The 24189-nt window shown below is 42.7% G+C and overlaps 1 protein-coding gene across 1 annotated transcript; it reads right to left on the minus strand.

Moving 5' to 3' along the window:
• Positions 1–990: 990 nt before the first annotated feature.
• Positions 991–23704, minus strand: tnfrsf11a (tumor necrosis factor receptor superfamily, member 11a, NFKB activator). Its single transcript, XM_088919123.1, has 10 exons — positions 23375–23704; positions 12222–12297; positions 10852–10977; positions 9095–9241; positions 8532–8619; positions 7587–7672; positions 7068–7175; positions 6790–6839; positions 5681–6320; positions 991–2811 (listed from the first exon to the last, which is right to left on the minus strand). The coding sequence occupies exons 1-10, from the start codon at positions 23471–23473 to the stop codon at positions 2483–2485; spliced, it is 1749 nt and encodes a 582-aa protein (XP_088775249.1). The 5' UTR covers positions 23474–23704; the 3' UTR covers positions 991–2482.
• Positions 23705–24189: the final 485 nt, after the last annotated feature.

A 24189-nucleotide genomic window follows, 5' to 3' on the forward strand; every position in this document is an offset into this window, starting at 1 on the left:
TATTTCATAGTCACATGCATGCCAGAGACCAATCTGTCATTATTTCCTATGTGCCTTAAAATAGTGTTTATATACACATTATACGGTATATGTATATATTTGTCTTCTTCTGCTGCAGTTCACATTAATTAAAAACTACTCGTCAAAGAATGGAAGCGCTCGCCTTGAAATCTAACTTGCTTCATTCTGATTACAAAGGACTCTCCTCCTGCATCACTGACGTGATACCGATCTTTAACTCAGTAATTCAGTTAGATTTTAATAAATGTGATCGAGGAACGAAGGCATTAGAGGTTATTTGGGGTAATTCACTGAGAGAACAGCAGCCTGACTGTATGGATGAGGCTGAGTGGACTCACACCCACTTCCCTAAGGAATGAGCCAGGGAGCTGCAGCAGGGGTGTGTGGGAGGGGTGTGAGAGAAACATGCACAGGAAAGGCCAGAAGGTGAGAGAGATACATGTATATATAGGATTGTGGAAGTAGGCAGGATTTGGATCTAACCTTCCTCACAAACATCTGATATACTGTACACCCCATTTAGTGACAACATCAACCTTCAGTACTCTATTCAAAAATCAATTGAGCAGGTCGGTTAGATTCTAATGAATGGTAATTAGAGGTTATTTTAAAGAACTCTCCTAGCTAAGAGAACAGCAGTCCGACGAACCCCCTTTCTCACTTCCCTGAGGAATGAGCCAGGGAGCTGCAGCAGGGGTGTAGATGGAGTGGCAGGTGGGGTGTCAGAGAAACATGCAAAGAGAAGTCCAGAAGGCAAGAGATTGACAGATGTACATAGGAGAACTGAAATAGGATCTAACCTGCCTCCAGAGCTTCTGTTGTTCATTTTATATATAGTTTTTTTCCATGATCTATATTTGGCTCATTACAGAAAATCACAAGAAAATGTTCAAAGATTTTTAAGAGGCAAAAATGTGGCAGCATTCTGTATATGAACATAAGACTGAAAAAGTAGACTAAAAGACAAAATGTTATAAAAAAACATTTATACATGTTAAAGACACAATACAAAACATTTCATACAAGGGCACAGTTTGAACACCCTTTCAATGGAAAGTTACGGGGCAGTTTTTGTAGATTCTCTAGTGCAAAGTTGCTCCATCTTTTTCATATCCAAATAAAATTCTAAAAAAAGGCAAAACTCGTGTAAATGAAAAAAATATTAATTTTATTTCTCCATTCCCAACCTGTGATGTCTCTTAATATATATATATGAACCTTTAATAGCTTTCTAGAATGCTTATAAAAACTAAATCCATTTTTGTTTCAATAGCTTAAAATGTATCACTTAATTACTGTATAGACCTTTCAATCCGTTTCCCTTCCCTACAGGTGGCATCAAGCAAACAACAAAAACAGAATCTTTCTAACAGGACGAAGAGCAAGTGGGAGTGAGGGTGTTCTCATGCTCTGGGAACAGAACGGGTGGTTTTAAGACAGGAATACTAACATAAATGGGCTGAACGTTTGCCGAACCTTGAAACAAGAAAGTGACAAAACTCTTCAAAACAGGTACCTTCTAGACATGCATTACTGTGTCATTACTGAAACACAGCTCGTTGAGAGCCAGTGAAAGCCTCAGGGCTGTATGTTACCCTGTTATTATCGATGAGAGATAAGTAGCCTAGCCACTCTTTACACAGCAGACGCATGTGATGTGAAATCCAAGCATTACAAGGCAAACAGGCAGCTAACATGCCTTACAGGTGATGCCTCAAGTAAAGTGGTACAGAGGTTTTCTCCTTTTCTTCATTCAGCTCCTTCCTTCTTCCGCCTCACGCTCCAGCAGGGTTCGCACTCTGATGCGTCGCTGGATGGGCTCAAACAACAATGAGCGAGGTGTTCCTTGTCTCCCAACACAACCCTTCTTCGTGTATCAGTCCTTATCTGTTGATCCAGTGTAGCCTCAGGCCCCAGGAATAAAGGAAACAGCAAATACAGTGTACAGATGCACTCTTCTGACGTTATAGCTTACCTAAAGGACATTCAACCCAACCTAACTAACATTGGGAGGCACTGTAATTACTGTCCCAACAGTCTTTTACCAACAACTTGAAGAAGTCACTGAAATGGAAGCTAGCTTTTTGTGTCCAATTGCATCACACAAAACTAAGCTGAATCTTAGATTTCAAAACCTCATGCTCGTTCAAGAACACAGGATCTGCAAATGCCAGTCATTACTAATACGAGTAACTAGTCAAAGAATTGGGACTGAAAATCAATTAAAGCTGAGAAAAAAATAGGTTTCAAATAATTTAACAAATGCATAGCATTTTATTGTACTTGAAATTGCCCTGTCGGTTTGAGCAATGCAATCTGGAATACTAAAAACTAAAAGACAAAGTCCTAGCAGATGTCCTTCCTGCCCCAGTGCTACCTGCAGCACCCTGAGTGGGTAAGTAGAGTGTCCTATTAAGGCACCATGTAATTCCAAAACACCAGTCCACCACGCTTCTGGTGTCTAAACGCATTTCTGCTGGGTCCACTCGTTGCTCTCCTCCTGCACAGGCACAGACGTGTTCCTCAAGGGCCCTTCCTTCCTGTGCTGTGTCTCCTCCTGCAAAGGACGTGCGGCATTCCCCTGGACGGGGTCCTCCTCCTTCACGTCGGCGCTCCCCGGGAAACTGGGCGCGCCAGTCTCCTCCTGGACCGGGCTGGCAAAGCCGTCCTCGGCGGTCCCGCTGCTGCCGTGCGAGTTCTGCCGGACGTAAACGACGATGACGTCCCCCGTGAAGTTCATGACTTGTCCGTTTGAGATGAACGTGGTGTTGTTGTTTCCCGTCACGCTGCCTGCAGAACGAGACCGGCGCCTGTTACACGTGTAGTGGAGACTGCTCATGGGTTTCAACAGGGCACGAGTTAGAAGCTAGGGAACGGTCGTTGCTTTACTAAATAAATCTGGGTGCCATGGTAATTACACGCACAGGAGGCCCTACAGCATCTGGAGCAAGTGACGAAAATGTACTTAAATGCACAAGCGAGCACTTTATCTTTGTGGAAATTGCGCTGCTGTGCTGCCTGTTGACCCCCAGCTGTGGATTTATTTGCAGGAAGGTAACGGCTTGAAAGGAGTTCATGAAGAATTTCATTCTCAAGTAACCAGCTGTAAATAACCCCCGCAATGTTTCAGATCTGGGGCACACGGACACTGTGGCGAGACTGGGGACTGGCTCACCCGCTGGCTCTTGAGCACAGGGAGGCCAGGCTGCAGCCCACTGTGAGCCTCACCTACCTTCCCTGCAGTGCCTTCAGAACCACACCTGGGCGGCCCTGAGAACTGCAGGCCTCAACAATTCCCTGTTGACAACGAGCCACACTCCCTCTAGTTTCCCATGACATGAGATTCTTTCGACAGTTAATAATAACTCCTTACACTTCTATAGCGCCTTTTCTGGACACTCCACTCAAAACGCTTTACAGGTAATGGGGATCCCCTCCCACCACCACCAGTGTGCAGCCCCATCTGGATGATGCACTAGTACTCTCCCCACACACCAGCTCTCAGTGGGGAGGGGAACAGAGTGATGAAGCCACCCTGGGATTTTTAACGACTACAGAAAGTCAGGACCTCGATTTTATGTCTCATCTGAAGGATGGCACCTTTTTACAGTACAGTGTCCCTGTCACTATACTGGGGCATTAGGACCCACAAAGGCAGCAGGGTGAACGCCCCCTGTTGGTCCTCTCTATCACCTCTTCCAGCAGAAACCTTAGCTTTCCCAGGATGTCTCCCATCCAGGTACTGACCAGGCGCACACCTGTTAAGCTTCAGTGGGCTGCCCATTGTGAGTTTCAGGGTGATATGGCTGCTGGCTCATTTAAGTCTATACAGATATATTTGCTGTGCAAATCTGTGCTGTGGCTGAGGTCTGACCCCTTGACCTCGAATTTACAGTGGTTTGCACTTCATAAGTTCATATGAAGCTCTATCTTAAGATGAGTGCTGCTGTTTGACAGAGAAATCGAGCCTCAGCACTGCGAATTCTTACACCCAGCATTCAAACAAAAAAAAGGTAGCAGTTTGCAGAAGTTCCTGTTTTACTTCTGCAAACAGTAAGTACTTCCGAAGTTTAATAATATCCACATCCACTCATATATATAGGCTTCAAATGTCTGGTGAGTAAGTGTTCATCTACCAATTAGTCATTACCGACTGCTTCATAATATATAAATAAAATTCCAAAATGTCAAGTAAGTTAGATTAGAACCATTTTCATTTTCTCATTTTCCTCTGGTTCTGAATGCAAAATTCCAGTGGAGTGAGAGTCCTCAAAGTCAACGAGTTCAAATAAATCAAAGATACTTGTGCATATCAGAAACACTGGCCACCCTGAAGTACTACTTTACATGAGCCATTTGCACTGCTTCAGCTGGGAGAGGACAGGTTGTGATTTTACAGCTGCTGAGCTGAGCACAGCTGAGATGAAGGGGTACAAAACACCTTTGTCTTCCACAAACATCTCTCTTCACTCTCCCCTCAGTGATGAGGGGTTTGATTTTTAAAGAATGGGATTTTCGTTTCACTGCAGTTCTTGGTAACGCTTCATTTGAATAATGGGCAGAATCCCATCACACGCAAGACACTACAATGCCACACATAATGCTATACAGGGACGCGCAAATGACACTATGTGCATGAAGCTGTATGTCACATGCATCGTTCCAAGCACTATCAGGGATGCTAAAACAACTGTCTTGACCTCTTTTGCACACATTATGTCATTTGCGCATGTCCCTATAAGGCATTATGCACGCGATTATAGCATCTTGTGTAGCATTTATGAAGGGATTATGAAGCCACTATGCAGCAACATATAAATAAAGAATTACCACGTTTTTGATTTCATTCTGTTCTCACTCACAAAGCTACTGTCATCTACGATTTGTTTAGCTAAAGGTGCCAATCTTTTGTCTGTACAAATAAAGAATTCTAGGAGCTGACTCCATGATCAAAAACACAGTTCAAAGCAGCGTCACTCCAGCTTCTGCCACTGCTCTGCCTTCACAGAGTCAAGGCGGACAGTGTCTCTGAGACTCGGAAGATGGGCGAATGGAAAAGCAGCTTACCCCTATAAACAAAGATATAATCTGAACTGCCAACCATCTGAACAAACATCTGGAACAGGAAAACCTCTGGATTTTAAACAGTTATGCCAAAGTGCTGACTGGAAGAGAGCTTTAATCATGTCATTAAAGCTTTGGGGAACACAAAATTACCCTCATTGTGTGTTTTGGACCGCATTCAACAATAGTTTCAAAAGTCGCAGCCGCAAGATTCTGTGCAATTTGCCTTGCTGTAACAATCACGTTTTCAGAGGGATGTCCATGCAGAAGTTTTCATTTGCGTCTCGTTAGAATAAGAATATATATGGTCATATGAAGTAAACTGCAATGGCAAACGCAACACTTATATCTCTGATGATATTCTCCACCTTTAAGGTGCTAAAAATCAGGTCCAGGAAGTTTCCACATTCTTCTCTCTCTTCCTAAACTGCTAAAATGTTAAGGGAAGGTCAATTGTATTCGAGTCAGATTTAGATAACTGATATCAGTGGAATATTCTATTTTCCGTTTTCGTGTTTTCATGGCAACTGTATCCCAGTGATAAAGTATGACAGGTGTTTTTTTAACGAGTAAAAGCACTCGGGCATCCACCTACCTGAGGCTGACGGGGGCTCGGCAGTGTGCCTGGAAGGTCTGGTGTCGTGGCCGGGAGGCTTCTTCTCCGGGTTCAGGTCCTCCAGGGAAACGTCCCCAGCGCTGTCGCCGAGGGCGCTCGTGGAGTCGCTGCTGCAGCAGCACGGCTCGTTCGCGTTTCCGCTCCGGGGACGGCCCCTGCTGTCGGGGTCCAGGCGCAGCCCCTGCCTGCGGGGGCAGCTGGGGCTCCCCGCCGCGCTCCCGCAGGACGGCGGCTCCTGCAGGTGCCTGGCTGCGCCCGCTCCGCTCTCGCTGTCGCAGGAGCAGCTCCGCGAGATGCCGCTGGCCACCGCCTGGCTGCAGTCCTCGTTCTCCCCCACCTCCATGGGCTCCTTCAGGGACAGCACACAGCTGCAGGAGCTGGAGGCCGTGGGCGGCGAGGGGTCGTACTCGGACGGCTCGCCGCTGCTGCTGCTGCTGCTTCCCGTCGACTCGCACCCTTCGTCCGACTCGACCGGGGCCCTGTCGCCGCTCGGCAGACCGGCGTTCGAGCAGGTGTTCAGGGAATCGGGCGCGCTCTCCTCGTTTCTGATCAGGCACGTGGTTTCGTACCGGGAGCACGTGTGTGGCCCGCCGTAGCCTTCGTAGGAAGAGGTTGTCTCCTTCGCAAAACGGGACAGATGGACAGGTCGTCGGAATGTGCGATTATATCAGGCGCACTCCGAACCGTCTCTACTGCAGTGTTGTGAAAATGAAGCCATTCATTATTTAACTGCTAGCAATTTATTAATCTGTCGCTGGGCCCCCTCCACAAAGAAGTCAACTTTTTCCTGCTCAATGTCACACTCTCTGAAAGAGCAACTTTCAAGCATCGATTAAACAGAACCAACGCTTCATGTTATTAGTATTGCAGCTTTCGCAACAAAACTTGGTCACTAAGTTTATCAGCGCATAGTCAGACACCTCAGAAGACATCTTCAGTGGCCCTGAGGGTCAGACATATTGCAAAGCGATGAGACTTTATTCTTGATATCGATGTTTGACAGATGCAGTATCCCAGGCCCACGGGGCGAAAGGGAACAGGATAATGGAAAATGTTACAGAGAATACAAACATGCACATTTCCCTTACCTGTGGTTTCCTGCTTCTCTTCAGATTAAGCACACAAGATCGAAGATTTTCTGGAGGTGGGAGAACAGCAGCCATCAGGTCAGAGGTTCACTCTTTCTTATCTATAACGTACACGTGTGCTTATGTAGCATGTGGACAGGTAGATATAGTAAGTTCTAATTGCTCAAGTTAGATTTTCACACACAAGAGACGTGTCTTTTCCATGCAGTCCACAGGGGATCCATTCTGACTGCTTGTACTGCCCCTGGTACCAGAAGGTAAGGTCGGAGGTCACTCACCCGACAGAGGCTTCAGCTTGTCCTTCTTGCAGACCAAGAGCAGCATGACAAACGATATCACAATGATAACCGACAAGCCAATCACCACTCCCAATAATGTGCCGTTGCCTGGTGTGAAATAAAGAAAGCGCAGAGCGTTAAAATTCAGCTTTACTAAAGCCGCCTGCGCTCCTCTTGAAACAAGGTGTCCTCCATGTCAGAGGTGCTGTGATGAGCTGTTTCCTGGCTTTGTAGAATTTATACCTGCAGTGTTACAAGGAAAATACTTCTGGCAATAGATATGGATTATTAATATGGTCGCTGTTTAAATTCAGGCATGTTCCTAACATATAGTAAGTACCTATTTAGAATGATATGCTTTCTTCTAATACAGTTTATTTAAGGTTTTTATTTTAAATATATTTGCTTGACTCACACTGAATTGAAGGGCTTTTTTAAGAACCTGCAGTGGAACAGCCACCTTCAAGGCAACAAGAAAAGCGAGTTATAATATCAAAATGGGGGAAAACAGTAACATACCGTCAAATGGTGGAATGGGCACCCCACATACTGCATCTGTTTTTTCATTCCCAGGCTGTTCCTCGGTCTTTCCAAGGGCTCTGCAACTGCAGGAAATAATAATAATACAAAATATTTTTTCTCTCTTTTTTTTTTTGCTGACAGTTGTGTTTCTATTTCCATCAGCTTGAATTATCCCAGTCTGAAATTCACCACAAACACAACTGGCTGCACCAGTCCAGCTCTTTCCAAGGGAAGTGGTGCTGGAGTTAGTCATCGTGCCGCACGGCGGTTAGCTCTCTGGGACCACGGCCCCTGACCAGGAAATCACAAGCAGGGCTTCCCACACGACCTGCCATCGCGCCTGCCACCTAGGGCCACAGCCGCATTTTCATTTTCATTCTTTCAGGACAACTCGGACCAAATCGATCACTCGAAAGGAGGGTATGCAGAGTTAGAGCGGTCGGGGTAATAAAATCTGATCCTGTCACAGGTCTGGTGCTGCATTTCCCATTACCACGTGGCTGGGACATGGAAAACGTACACACTGGGAAGTGAAATTATAGATTTAAGGACAGCACTGTATTTCCATAAGGCATATTTTGTTTAATTAAAGTGCTTTCTTAAGAAAAAAAAAAGATTGTGACAAGTAAGTGATCTGGAGAATAATTCAGAGATCTGGGGAGTGTAAACAAAGGATTTCTGCCCTGGTGCTGCAGCAGTTTCTCACTTCTCACCCCACTGAATGTGTCCTGGGCGACACAAGAATTTTCACTTTGATCAGTCGGATGCTGATAAACGTTAACATATGAAATAAGTGATGGAACGTGCCTTACGACAAAGAAATGCCCTGTAAAATGTCTGAGAAATGCTCTTTAAAATGTTCGCCGGCTCTTGTGCCGGTGACTGTAAAACCCCAGGGGTAAAGTGGCGGAGCAGAAACAGAGGGCCGCGGCTGACACTCACTCTGTCCAGGGCTTGCAGGGCTCTGCGGCCGAGGTGACGTTGGAGAAGAATCCCTCCGTACACTTCATGCAGGCGGTCCTGCCTGACTCTGGCAAGCACAAACGCCAAAAAAACAGAAACAGCTGCTGAAACATCTGAACTTACAGATCGCACAGACGACGAACTATCTTATAGTCTTTCCTCCCGGCGGCTGTCAGGGTGTATAGCGCTGCCCTAGGCTGGGACCGTTAGCCCTTCATTTGCTCGTCTATGGACAGCATGTTGCTCCATCATACTTTTTTTTGGGGACACTCAATCTGTATATACCTATGCACACCTTGCACATATTTTATTGTTTTACAGTGACTATGTGCATATTTTGCACACACCTATGTATTTATTTTATATTTATTCTGTATTACCGTACGTAATTTTATTTTTCGTCTATTCTGAGGTCTGTTTTTTGCTTGTCTTGGGCTGGACTGCTGTAACACATCAATTTCCCTTCTGGATCAATAAAGTCTTATCCATCTATCTATTCTCTATCTCACCGTGCCCACACGGATAGCACCTGTGCCAGTTACCTTCTAATGTGACTCCATAGCCGGGCTCACACTCCTCCATCTTCTCGCAGAACACGCAGTTTAAGATCGAGCACTGGAAGCCAGGCCGGCACTCACAAGGCACCAAGGCTGTGCGGTTTATCGTATTTGTCTTCCTGAAACCCCTTCCTGACGGGAAAAAGGACGAGACCAAACCCAGCCCTGGTTACATCGGATTGGTTGCGGGACTCACTGTGCATTCTTATTATATTTCAGATCAGATGTGTGATATTCTGTTGCCTTAGAATGTACAGTGTGCTCACAAAAAAAACAACAAGTCTTTACGAGTCTAATCGCTTGCACAAAACAGTTTAAAAGTATGTTATTAATAATTAGAGTAGCCACAATTATTGTTGTAGTCATTTTAATAGTTAGAGTAAAGTTAATTAAAGTTGGCCAATGGACAATACTTAATTCGAATATTTGCTGTGTCTGTGTATACTGTACTTGGCTAAAACCATTACAATATATACAGTATTTTACAACAGTAAAAGTATAAATTTGCTGCATGTGAAAAGACTTGAATGTATAATTTTAAAATTTATTCTGAATAGGTTTGTGCTTTTCCATTTGTTTCATAAATAAAGTATGGAAATTCGTTGTATTCCTATTTATTTGCTAGGCTTACAATGCCATTTCTAATTGATATTTTTGATTTACACATTAATTAATTAATTTTGTAAACACCCATTATGGACACTGTGCCAGTGAAAAGGGAACTAATGATTCTTTTTATTAATCCCTAAAAGTTATTAGAGTATGCTAATACTAATAATATAATATAATACCGTACTATTCTTAGTATATGCACATTTATTGTGGCAGAAACAACAGCAATTTCCCAAATTCCAGCTCAGAATGTGTTTTGTTATGGGTGTCCTTTGTGTTTCCATGATTGTGGTTTTTTACAAAGGTCTTCATTTCACACACACAGCTTTTCTTACATTTCCCAACACCAACTCATTAAATCCTGAATCAACTTGGCAAGCAGCATGTAAGAAGCTTGGAATTCCACTGCTTCTGTTATCATGGGTCCAGCTGACAAAAGCAATAATCCATTTAATCCAAGAACATGCAATTTCTCCCACAGGATACCTCTAATCAAGATCATCCTCAGGACCCGGGGGGTGTGTCATTTTTACTGAAAATCTATGAATGTGGAATATTATTTCCTGAGACACATAAGTTCTTTCCTCAACCATGCTTTTGTATAAACGCATGAGGAAGTAAGATTAAGATAAAAACGTCAAGTAAACTGCAGGGTTCTTATAATCTGTTCAAGTCCTTTAATTACACTACACATTGAAGGCTGTCACATGAGCTGTTTATTTCCGTACACCCTTGTGTGTAGATGTAACAAGGAGTTATAAAACACATGACCCAAAGGTCAGGTGATAGAACGGTTGGCAAATTATCGGATTGTCGGAGACTTCCTTTTCTACTGTGACACTTCCCCTCAGAGTTTGCTTATTAATAATTCCTCTCCCCAGCTGTCAATTTCATCACCAGCGTGTCTGGGCTGGGCAAATACAGAGAGAAGCATCTGGGTCAACGAGAGGTGACTCTGCTGTTCTCACGATGTCTACCTTTTCTGTGGATGTAATTGTATCACCAAGCCAGAATTTATCTGGTGTTCTCTTAAGGTCTAAATGACAACTCCATGAACATATACTACACAATTAAAATCCACACCAGACTTGTAACCATCTCTGCCGAAGAGAACAGTTGTAGCTGCTCACCTTCATCACAAACGTTCTGTGAATGGCATCTCTCCTCTTGGTTCCAATCTGGCTGGTATTCATTGTCTTTACAGGGCTGGCACCTGGTGTCCGACCTGTTATTACACCTTGCTGTCATAAACTCGCCTGTGTCCAAAAAGAAAACGTACACGATTTAACCTTAATGGAACTCCATGGGAAAATGTACACAATAATTACATACTGTATGCAGCTCTGATGACTGAGTGCCTGTCTCTTAAAGTTTCTGTTTCAGTTCACAGATTTTATCCTAGTTTGCAATTGCTTATAACCTAGGCATCCCACACTCTTCCCTCCAAGTGGATTTAAAACGATGCAATTTGCACTCTCTGCTGTGTGTGGAGACTTTGTAAGTGGGGATTTATGAACCAGTGTTATGGGTGGGTCTGTGAGCATACTCCTCTCTCAGACTTTGCTCCTTATTGTGCTGCCTTGCAACAGCATTTTTCAAATACTATGCAAAGCAGGGGAGGAATGCTGTGCTTTATAGCAGGGTTATCTCACAATGCCAAGCCCTCACAAAGGTGAGGTGCCACTTTCAAGGTCTTTTAGAGCCAAGCCTTCAGGCTCGGGCCTGGTGTGCAGCTCAGGCCGGCTCCTGCTGTTCCAGCCAGTTCTGTCACCAGACTGATTAACTGATATCAACATCCCGTCCCTAAAGACCAGAACCTGTGGCTGACCTGGCCAGCCCCTGTCCTTCTCTGCTATAACCTCAGCAGCATGTGGCCTGGGAATTCCAGTGATTAAATCACATGCTTTTATAAGGCCAGATATATACGGAGCTCTTAGCATAACAAAACAAAAGAAGGACAGTTCTAAGAAATAAATCTTTTGAGAAGGTGTTACGACAGTCCTATCTGACAATATGACACAAGCCTGTTACATGGGAATTCTCCAAAGTCTTGTGATTGAAATCAACAATGAGGTGCTTACACAATGCTCAGCGGTTTCGGTATGCTTTTCATATTCTATACTGCAACAAAGTGCAACTCAGTACATTTCTGGAAACTTGTACCACTGAAAGTAAGATTCCAAGTGCATTACAATGTTGCCAAGTGTCACGGAACACTACAGACCCTGGGTTCATTTTAGCATTATCTGGGAAGACAATGTCATATGGATTCAGAAATGCAGTGTGCGATGCTTTCAATTGGCACGTTTTGCTTGATTGCTTTTTCACAGCCTACTCTATTTCAAAGAATGTCATTGATGACACTCTTGCCGAGAATGGAATCGATCTGAGAATGATCGCACATTGTTGAGTGGAACTGTTCTGGAATTCATTCACAGTGGTGGAAGTGAACAGAGCAATGTACTGTACTGTTGCACTGGACACACATGAAAGACTCTACCTGGTTTACATTTACTGCAACACTTCTTGTCTTTAAGGTACTGCCACTGGTTGCATTTTCCATTTTCCAAGGCTGCCTGAAAAAAAACGAGTATAAAAACAATTCTGTGAGAAGTGAAAGCTTTTTGTTTCTGAATTTATTTAAGGAGCACATTGAGGACTGCATAGGAGCGTTCATGCTTCAGCTTTTTCCTTTTCTATCCGTCAGACAAGCGTGCCCACAAGGGAGCACTTGTTTGTGTAGTTCAGCATTTGCAGGAAAATACATAAATAAAAAACAACATCTACAGTATAAACCAAAGTCTGTAGACTTAACATTTTGTAGAATGAAGTGAGAACGCAATGAGAATGCAGGGAAGATGGTGATATGAGCACCAAAACATCTTCTGGTATGACATTTCAGTAGAGCAAAAGAAAGTAAACACTCACACTCAGCTGCAAACCAAAAAAAAATGAAATGGGTAATTTTTTTTATGAGTCAAAACATTGATGTTTTCAGGCCAAGATGCCTTTGTGGTATCGTGAAAAAAAATTCGCAAGTTGCTCTCGGTGAACAAAGGTGCTACTCAGAAAACAGTCTGAGCCTGTGGCCAGACGCTGTCACGGCCAGCCTGGGTCACCACACTGACTGCCTGTGACTGGGAATCTGACAGGCCAGGGCTGGCGGACAGCTGTTGGCCAGAGCTCCCTTAGACCTTGGTGAATGAGCGAATCCTGTAACTTGCCAAGGGCCTGCAGCCTGCAGTGACCGGCCTCTGCCAGGAGCTGCGGGGCTTGCAGAACATCAGCAGATACATGCCCCTTACAGGTGAGCATGTCGCACGATCCCATTGGCAGGTACTCACCCTGCTACATAGGATGTGAAACCATAAGACTATTCCCAATTGAGCGAGTTAATGAGAAAAATAATATTAACAAAAAAAGAAATTATGAAACAAGACACATTACCCAACCAAGACACATTCCTTTGATAAAAGGAACAGGAAAGACACAGAGTATCTCGATTTCACTTCTCCAGATGGGTCTCAAAAAGAAAGTATAAGTGCTTAGTCCAATACTGACTAGTGAAGACAAGACACCACTCAGTGGTGACTGATCCTTCCCATCCTACTGAAGACCAGACTCTGCTCTCCAGTGACAGAACCTTCTCACTCTGCTGAAGACCAGACTCCACTCACTGGTGACTGATCCTTCTCACTCTGCTGAAGACCAGACTCCACTCACTGGTGACAGAGCCTTCTCACTCTGCTGAAGACCAGACTCCACTCACTGGTGACAGAGCCTTCTCACTCTATTGAAGACAAGACTCCACTCACTGGTGACAGAGCCTTCTCACTTTACTGAAGACCAGACTCCACTCACTGGTGACTGATCCTTCTCACTCTGCTGAAGACCAGACTCCACTCACTGGTGACAGAGCCTTCTCACTCTGCTGAAGACCAGACTCCACTCACTGGTGACAGAGCCTTCTCACTCTGCTGAAGACCAGACTCCACTCACTGGTGACAGAGCCTTCTCACTTTACTGAAGACCAGACTCCACTCACTGGTGACTGATCCTTCTCACTCTGCTGAAGACCAGACTCCACTCACTGGTGACAGAGCCTTCTCACTCTGCTGAAGACCAGACTCCACTCACTGGTGACAGAGCCTTCTCACTCTGCTGAAGACCAGACTCCACTCACTGGTGACAGAGCCTTCTCACTCTGCTGAAGACCAGACTCCACTCACTGGTGACAGAGCCTTCTCACTCTGCTGAAGACCAGACTCCACTCACTGGTGACTGATCCTTCTCACTCTACTGAAGACCAGACTCCACTCACTGGTGACAGAGCCTTCTCACTCTACTGAAGACCAGACTCCACTCACTGGTGACAGAGCCTTATCACTTGACTGAGGACAGATTCCACTCTCCAGTGACAAATCTTTCTGATGTTCAGAATTATATCAATGGAGGCCACTGCCCAAATTCCCTAGAAACTGTGACTGTGGAATTTCTTTAGTGCTTTTAATAGATAATGTATAGCTTAGGTTTACTTGTGGTTTCCAAAGCCAATTTTATGTGACTTTTTACCTCTACTTTTTTGCTTCTATCACATATTTTATTTTGCAAGCTGTTGAAAAGCTTTGTGTACAGTATATTGAAAAAGTGCTCAAAAATAAAATGTTGTATTAATAATTACATTATAACATTACAATTATCATCATTCTGCATTGTTTGCAATGTTTAATGCTTCAGTTTGGGAGCTGTTTTTAAAGTGTGCCTTCCAGCCAGGAAATAAACCCAACTAAAACACTTTTAATTGCTTTAGAGTTAGCCAGTACTGTGGCTTATGCGTACTAATTTGGCAGGTCATGGGTACTGAAAAGAATATAAAAAAGCACATTCTTTCAAATTTTGAATATAGTGCATCTTCCTTCCTGGTGCACCATGATTAAATTAGGGATGGGCTGCATCTACAGTACAGTTTGTTTTTGACAGAATGTGCTCAGCCGTCTGATTTTCTGTAAGAAGGTGACATGCCAGTGTAGAGCAACAGGACAGTTATCTTGCAAAGCACACAGCAGGCTTGCCTCCTAATAGATAACAGCAGTGTGCTGATCTTGCGCTTCTGGTGAAGTACTCGGTCACGCCCCAAGAGAAGCGGGCTGCCCCCAGAACTGGGCTCCTCAGTGTCACAGTCTGGAATGTTTCCATTTGTCACACCAGCCGGGTTTCAGATAAACACGCAACTTGCAACAACAGAGCCCTGTGGCATCAGGTGTACATCTGCTGCTGTCCCGCGCCCTTTCAAGAGTCTCGCCCTTTGGTTCAGTCTATATTCACACATAAATCCACACGTTTATCAGATGTATATAAGTGTATGTGTAACCTTGGAGTAATCACGCATTCAAGTGCTCATGCCTTAGATAGTAAATCAGACAGGGCCATTGGGACAGTGTTAGGAAACCTTACAGAACCTTTGATCTTAGTAGTTTAATAATCGGCATAAATCACAGTTAACGAAAGGAAATACGTCCACAAGCATGGTGCATGATTTGAAACAATTTGCCCATTTTTAAAAAATGTAACATCAAGAAATTTTACCAAAAAAATGAGTTCTACTTATCTACGCCCACAAGTGCACACATTCTGTTTTCAGTAGACCTTGGAACATGCTTTGAAGACCAACAAAATGCTATGCTTAGTTAGTCTGCGTAGGTTTATAGACTAAATATTCAACATTTTTCCCTGGTTTACCGATCCCAGGAAGAAAAGTGTCATGGCATCTAAATGGCCTACTTTTATTCAGCATCAATTTCACACAGATAAAAGTGTGAATCTGTAGTTAAAAACTGAATGTCAATATTGTTTATTATTTCTTCATTATTAACTCCTTTAAAAGAGAAAACTTTTTGCCAGTATTCATTCATAGCTGAAGAAATGTAGAAGTATTTCTTGAAACACCCTGTAACAAGGGTGTAAAGGCCAAGTAAAATCTAAAATAGGTGAAACTGTGTGAATTAAGTCAGTTTCCAAAAAAGCGTTTCTCACCAAAGTGTCTCAGCAAGTGTTTTTCCAGTGTTTGTACAGTATATGGTTTCCGTACTGGAAGCTCTCTGGTGTCCACAGCAGACTGATGGAAGACTCGCACTGGGAGTGAGGAGCAGGAAACACTGGTCCAGGCAGGTGAGCAGAGCAAGAGAAACTGGTCACCCCCTTTTTAGGACCCTGACCAAGTGCAGCAGCAGGTGTCACACAACACTTGACCACACTAATAAATACATAATAAATTCCATCAGAAGAAATTTAACTTTGTGAGAATTAACTGACAACGTAGTGTCAGCAAGAAAATTAAAACTCTGCAGCGAAAGATTTCATGCAGGTCTAGACTGAGCTGCACTGAATGTGCCAGATTACTTTTATTTTCTTATAGTAAAATATATAATATAGTAGAAGTAAGTGAGACATTATTTGAACATTTGTTTATAATTCTCCCTGCAGCTGGTTTGTCTGCATTTGCATTAATTCAATTAGAATTTGGGAATATGCGTTGAGCAGGAAATTTGTATCCTCCTGGACATTCGATTATTTTACGTTTTTGCGTTCTGTACACCATAAGTAGGAAACAAATCTTCTCTCAGATACTTCACTGGAAGAATGTATTGCACAGCCTTCATTCTGCAGACATTTCCTTTCACTTGCTGTTAGAGACTTAGTGACCTCACCAATTTGCTTTGATAGCATGTTTTGTGACTGAAATTGTTATGAATGAAGTACTGGGCTCGTGTGTTCCCTGACAGGTTTACACACTTTACGGTTCGGTCTCTGGCAGGGCAGGTCGCAGTGCTGAGGGTCATGGAGATAGCCCTGGAAAAGTGGCCCAGGGGTCTGCGAGGGTGTGCTCTTACAGACGGCGTAATTTCACTTAGATGAGACTGAGTCTGAAGAATACCACAACGCCTACAGCCGGGACTTGTTTTAAAACAATTGTAATTAGGAGAGGTAGTTAGTTTGTACAGACAATACTTAAGCAACAGCGTGTGCAGACATTGCAAAGACACGGTCACGTCTGCCTTGTTGACGGATTCACTGCACATCTGTCTGTGAGATGGAACTGGCAGCTCAGGAACAGTCAAAGCTATAGTGTAACGAAAGAAATGAGTATCACTGATTAACAATGATTTATTTGCTTATGTGATACCTTTATGAAGGGCATCATGGGAACAACTGTGCCGGTGTTGTACGGAGCTCGGCCACTGAGAAGAGAGCCATTTAGCCACTAAATTCCTTTTGTGTTTTCGGGCAGTAAGTATAGTAAATATGAAGCATTCTTCAGGTAGAGCAATAGGTGGCATTATAGCAATTCAATATCAGTGGACTCGAGCACAACAGATTAACAAACAAAACAATGTTGAGAGTTTAAAAAAAACATTCATGAGGAATACCAACACCCAAGCATTAAAGGTATCGAAATGTGTTTCTTTTTTATACACAGGTGTAGCTAAGTGTGTTTTAACCTGCTTAGCAACTGCCAAAAGACTCAAGGAACCAAGGGGGCAGCTGCAGATGGAGGAACTTGAACTTGAACTTTACTGCCGTATGTAACCGGTACATGTACTGGTACAATGGCATTCTTAATTACAGAAAGTCTCTCGATTGTTAAAAAAGTTTAAAAACAGAAAGTGCAGACAGTGCATCAAGACAATATACAGACAAACAGTAGACAATGGACAAGTAAACAAGCAAACAGTTCGAATGTAAATGTAAATGAAGGAGGAAAAGAATGAGCAGGAGACAAGGCTTATATACAGGATACAGGATATACAGGATTCATATATTTTTTTATCTCGGAAATTAGAAATTTATTACGACTCTGAGCAGATGAACTTGGCGGACGTTGTCCATTCAAAACTTTCATTGTATATGCCATCAATGCAGATTACTTCGAGATACAATAATCTGTCAGACAAATGCAAGTGGAAAAGACCCATCTTGGTACACTGTGTAATATCTCATCGTGTGTTTCCTCCTTTCAGAGCCCTGTGAAGGTAAATCAATCATGGGGAATTTAGAGGAAGCATTTTTGTTTCCTTATTTAATGGAAATTAACATGTGATCTGCGTTTCCATGTCACAGCATTCATTTACTGTAGACCGATAAAGGCAGATTACGGCTTGTGCAATCTCCTTCACTGAAGTCTGGAGATGAAAGGCCAAATCACCCTGCCAATTCTCGTCAAGTTCTCGGTCTTAAAGTTTCAGTTTGGCTTGTGCCATCAACAGACGTGCTCTGTCAAACTGAAGCTGTAGTGATCTAAAGACCAAGACTGTGAAGATACACAGTACAGTACATAACATGCGATGGTGTTTCAAAGAAAAGGTAACAGTATCAGTCTGTGAGAACTTGTATTCAATAGGACTGTAAAACTGGTCAATCAGACAGAGAGCTGTCGTCTGCCATTCACTGAAAAACAGGGTGAGTGGTTTCCTGTCACTGGGAGAAGATATGGGCTTGACGTGAGGAGGGGCTGCTGCTCACAGTTCTGTGATGAACATTGCTAGTGCACAGATTGGTAGGGCAGCGTGAGATGGGCATTTCCCGATACCTAAAATAATCTACTTCTAAAATAACGATAGGTTCTACAGCTGGGCTCTGTCGTTTGTTTCTATAGTTCAATCAGCCGGAGGAGAGCCGAGTCACTGCATTTGGAGTTTTGTTTTAAAGGTGGAGCAGTCTAGACATGTAGAAGTGATACAGGGAAGGCAGAAATGACCTTGAGGACTGTTTCTGCGGGCCAGGGAGAAGAATGAGATAAGGGAAATTGATGAAAACACATTCATCCATAGCACTGTGCTTTAAGGGCCTTCTGATAGTTTTCTTTTTAGAATTCATCGTCATTAAATCACAACTCAGGTCTCTTACATTGCCGGCATATTTAATGTCTCTGAGCATTTCTTGGAAGACAGGCATGGCAAAGAAAAGAGAACTTGGGCAATTCCTCAACTCTTCTGCCTCTGAGCACTGCTGTGATGCCGAGTGTGGGTGGAAGTGATGGGCAGTCTCTTCTTGTGACATTCAGTGTTTAACTGGATTTTGTAAAGCTGTCTGGTGGGACACATGGTGCATTTTTATTTGTCAGTACTCTGTGAATTTCAGTTTTTACAATGGGATGCATGTGAAGTCCTTGATATGGCCTTTTCCTCTATAAAACAGAAGTGTTGAAAACCAAAAAAATAATAATTTGGCTTTTCCGGGGGCCGTCAAAGGTGAGATTGTGGAAAAGACCTAAAAAAACGTTTAGTTCTTTTAAGTTCCCTACAACCTAAACCATTACAATAGTGAGTTTACTCATTTCGGTTCTGTGCTTGAATCATTTTCATCTGTCTTTATTCACTTCTGAGGGATATCTGTCATGTTCTTACCAAGTCAAGGAAACCAGCTGAAGACTGGAAACCTTCAGTGCCTTTCGCTGTGTCAGTACATGAGAATAATTATGCAAAGCAAAATGTCTGTCATTCACTACATGTAGAAATGCCTGGTTTGTGATGCCCCACATAATTGCACGTTGTCTTATGTTTCTTAGGAAACTACCACATTCTACTCCTAGGGAGCCTTGAGATGTGTTTTATCTTTTCTGATCTGGAGAGTAAAGCTATGTTTAGTTCTGATGTATACTGCTGCATCTTTTTCTACATTTCTAATCAACTATTTCATGTTGTTAATTTGTTAGAACATGTATGTTTTTTTTTCTTTTGATGCCTTTTATGGGGTTTTTGGGGCTACTCGGCTAACCAGCATGTCAGCCGTGTTTATTATTTCTGAATGCATGCAAGCTACGACTCCAGTCCTCTACCACATGACCTATACGGTATGTTCAGTACATACAAACTCAAGTGCAAGTTGCTGATTAGTCTGTTTTGGGTCAGTGGTCAGTGTGAGGTTTGTGAGTGAAAATCTGTCTGTCCAGGAACTGCATACACTAGTCTTCACAGGTCAAGCACTGTAAAGAATAAGGGGTGTTGAGCGAGTATCTGCTGTATTCTCTGACCTGTCCTGTGGGAACTCTAAGGAGATGACCATGAAGGGCTACCATATGGTCATTTTCCCTAGATGCCCGTTCAATTCAAACAGGCCTATTGGCATGACCGACGAATTTCAGTGTTGCCAAAGCGAATACAATGAACACAACATCTACAGACATTTACAATACAAACACATCATAAGACAACTGCATACAATATACCACATGTACTATATAACATTACTGACAGACAGGTTCATCAAAGTTCCTCAGGCTGTGACAGGAGATCACATATTCTATTATTATTATTATTATTATTATTATTATTATTATTATCATTATTACTGGGGGACAGGCTCACTGTTCCTCAGGCTGTGACCAGAGATCACTTACTGGGCTGCCAGTTCAACTGAGTTCCCTCATCCCTCTCCCAGTAGGATTGGGAGCTGTTCCGATTCTTCTGGCAGGTGTGGGAATTCTGGGGTGACATTTGTTATTTTGGGGCAGAATGATTGTCTAACCCCAGAATACCTCTCACATCGCAGTGGAACGTGCATCTCTGCCTCTGTTTCTCCCCGCTGCCAGTGGAAGCCTGTCCTCTGTAGACCGGGTCTGTCTGTGTCACCCAGTTCCCAGAGTGACTGACTATCTGCTCTGGGCCTCCTGACTCTGAATGTACAGACCCGGGCAGCAGTTTCCTGCTGTACCCCACTCCCAACACGAAGGGCAGAGGCGTCACAGAGGGCTTTGTGAATACTGGCTGTAAATGGCCACAGGATTTATGGATGTGATGCACATTTGCAGGGTTCCAGAGCCGAATGCCATTTTATAACAGCCTTAATGACCTTAATATACAGTATGGTAACCGGAGGGCCATTTGTAAAGTCTTGATACTGAAGGAGTAAAAAAGGAGGAGAAAAAAAGAGTTCAGTTGTCTGCTGTTTTGGGGGGGGGATGTTTTTTTTCTTCTTAAACCGATCTAGGATTATGAAATAAATGGATAAATCGTGTGGAAAAAAAGGGTTTGTGGGAAAAGATCACCCTTTATGAAAATCTGCCAAATCGCCTGGGAAGACCTCTGTTTTACCGCTTCCTGCGAAAGTCGTAATTGACACCAGTTCTTCAAAGTATCTCACATCTGTCTGTGTGTGTGTTACAGTATTGTTCAGCGGTAAACCTAATAGGTTCATACATCAAAAAGGTAAACTAGAGAATAACATTTATTAAAAAAATACACTTGAGAATAACATTTTTTTTTCTTAAAAACAGTTTTCAAGGAACAACAACCTGATTTTTCAGAAACTATATTGAAAAACAATAACCACCACGACCGTTCGGTACTGTTCAACATGCATTGAAAGGGGGGCAATGCGAATATACTTGCATACATTAAAACAGCAGCTACTGTAAAATCAGACTGCATTATACTGTATATTCAGAACTATTGTTTCCGTGCGATTATATCCACTGCCCTATATAATAGTTTTCAACCTCTTTACGTCACACGCCCTCGATGTTAATTGAAGGGGGCGAGTTAGAATCACGATTCTGTGCCAATAATCACAGAAATCACCCTGGCAGCCCACCAAAGCAGAAAAGCCTGTACAGTTCAGAGCTGGGAATCATTCTATGTGAGTTATCTAGGAATACAAAACCATTGCAGAAATTTGCATAACTGCCATCACACCTTGATAACCCGACCCAGATCAGCTTGGTGTCGTAAGTCACGGTCTTTTGTAGCTGTAGTCAATCAACCGCTGTTTGGTTGAAACAAAGCAGTAAAAGTGCTTTTCTTTCTGAACATTTTTTTTTATTAATTTTAATTCATCGAGCATATAACAGTATCCATCCAGTTCTGTAAAAAATAAATTTGCTCTGACAAATTTCAAAATGACCCCACTAAAGGTGGTTCGCGTTTTTGCCTGAATTTTGTTTAGAATACGGGTAAATGTCTTTTTTAACCCACTCCACACATTTCACTGCAATTCAGCGTCACCTGTATGAAATTACTTTGCACCTTGACCTACAAGTACAGGCTGTTAACATGATCAACAGTAATACTGTAAGCCGCAAGACGAGGTGTGTCAGTTTTACACGACGATAATTTCTGGCATCATGACAGGTTTCTGCAGCAGCACGTATTCGTGAAACCTGCAACATCTGATAGCAAGCTGCGCATGAAAAAAAAATCCTTAACACGTGACTCGTGTGCAAATTAAGAAAAGGTTAATTTAGCTTAGCAGTTTTCATCAATTGGGAATTTAAAAAAACAGCGCCGAACAGAAGGTCTTCAGTAGTTTCTTTTTTTTCCTCGGCTCTGACATTCCCTTAGTCCAACGTGTTTCCAGGCAGCGTTTCAGCTGCCGCATACTTCTCAGAACAGGGAAATCATATCTTTTAAACTTTACTTTGAGATCAAATTAGCCTGCCAGCACAATGATAATAAGGTATGAATGACCATTTCCAACAGGACAGTTGTCTGAATACGTCTTAGTGTCATTATATAATACGAATGAAACATCTGATGGGCTTTCTGTGGAAAACAAACTTTAGCCGTTAGTTTTACCCGTTTTTACCACCTGTTTACATTATGTTAGACATGTACAGTGGAGTAATAAAAAAACCTTCTTAGAAATAACATAGATCGAAAAGTCGTCACCCTTATTTGGAAAACTGCAGGTCTTATATCTGCCCTCCATTAGTTTTTAGCCTTTATAATGTTAATTTCCTTGTCTCAAAACACGAGAAGGAATCGAAGATAGGCGATGTTCTTCCCTAAACCAACAAGTGCAATGTCCTCTCACTTCAGGCACCAGTACATTCAATAACGTTCTACACTTAATCAACAGACAAAGCAGATACAGACAAAACAGGAACAAGTTGACAAAAGCTATGGGAAGACACCTATGGTAAGTGCACTGCGAGTAAAACCAGCAGTATTTTACAGTCAAGTATTCTGGAGGCCGTCTGTTAGACAGCCAAACTGCACAGCCGTACACCACAGATAAATAGGGACAACAAATGCAAATGAAGAAAAGTCACCAGCATGTCCTGAGAAATTTGTTTAGACTTCCCACCACACAAGCTGTAGAATGCCAGAACAAAACAAATTAAAATCTGGCAATGAGTTGCCGTTCCCTGCGAGATTTCTGAGGTTTAGTGGTTAGAAAATCTCCTGGAGGGAGATCATGCAGCTCTCTGGTTCTAGTTAAATCAAACTTTGAAGCGTGTAAACACGGCTGTACAGAATCATTTATTGCAGACAAGAGCCAAAGGACAGTTTAAAATAATAAAAAAAACTTAATATCCTGGACCTACAGTATCACAGTAAATTGATCCGCATGCTGTAATAAATGCAAAACCATCATTATACACGAACACATTTAATACATCAAACTTTTTCAAATTGTCATGAATTAAGGATTTTAATTCCAAGCTAACCAGCTCAGATACTTCCCATTATCGTTAGTTTTATTGGTTTGCTTATTATCGTTAGTTTTATTTATTTTTTGTCCCTTTATAATCCAAATTAACAAATTGGATTCTTATTTAAGTACAATTTCACGAAGTTCAAGTACACAAACAGACTTCAATGTTATTATTGTTAGGGAAACGCATGTGAAGATAAAAACATAAGATTTCCTCCTTACCTGTGTGCAAAAAGCCACCAGCATGAACATAATCCACCCCTGGAAAACCCATCTGGCTGAGAAACCCTCCCTCATGACTCTTCTGGATTGAAAAGGCATTAAGAGGTCAAGATACGAGCGTGTGTCTCTTCGCTTTGAGCGGCTTTCTTTTTTCGGGAAATTAGACGTTTGATCTTTCCTTGAAATAAAGAAGCAAAAACAAAACAAAAACACGACAGGTTCCCTCAAGGATCCGGCTGGGTAGAGTCTTGGGTTTCAGAGTCGCGCTGCATGTCCACGCAGTACGTTCACCCACGCTTCCTAAGTGAAGTTCATTCCTGTTTAACAACAGGATTTACAGCAGAGGAACTTGTCTGGTGCAGCCAGAGCTCCTCCCACTACAGTAATATATATAAAAAAACTTCCTCTGTGAAATGTAGTACATGTGATGAAATTATCGTGCTATCTGGCCAGTAGCGAAAGGACACTTTCCGGCACCTGAGTCTATTTCGAAGTGTACTTTCTTTCATCGAAGTCCCCTGTGGTACAGTTAGTGAAACACTACTTACAGTAGCATTTGCTAATGCTATCCTCATAATCACTAAATTTAGGAAAGCAGGCAATGTAGATTAAAACACTTTTTTTTCAGACATGTTTATTAAATGACATGGGTCTTTGCTTCTTGCACTGTGCTGTCCAAACGGGAAAGGGTCTCTAATCATCTGTTAGTCATATACAGTATACTCAGCATGTTCTGTGGCTCAGTTTAGCCTCTCGATGATGTTGAGAGGAACTAGTGTGACCTCCACTCCGCACACAGGCTTGCATCATTCAGG

Source organism: Atractosteus spatula, chromosome 6 (assembly GCF_055471065.1).
Source record: "Atractosteus spatula isolate fAtrSpa1 chromosome 6, fAtrSpa1.hap1, whole genome shotgun sequence".
Taxonomy (NCBI): Eukaryota; Metazoa; Chordata; class Actinopteri; order Semionotiformes; family Lepisosteidae; genus Atractosteus; species Atractosteus spatula.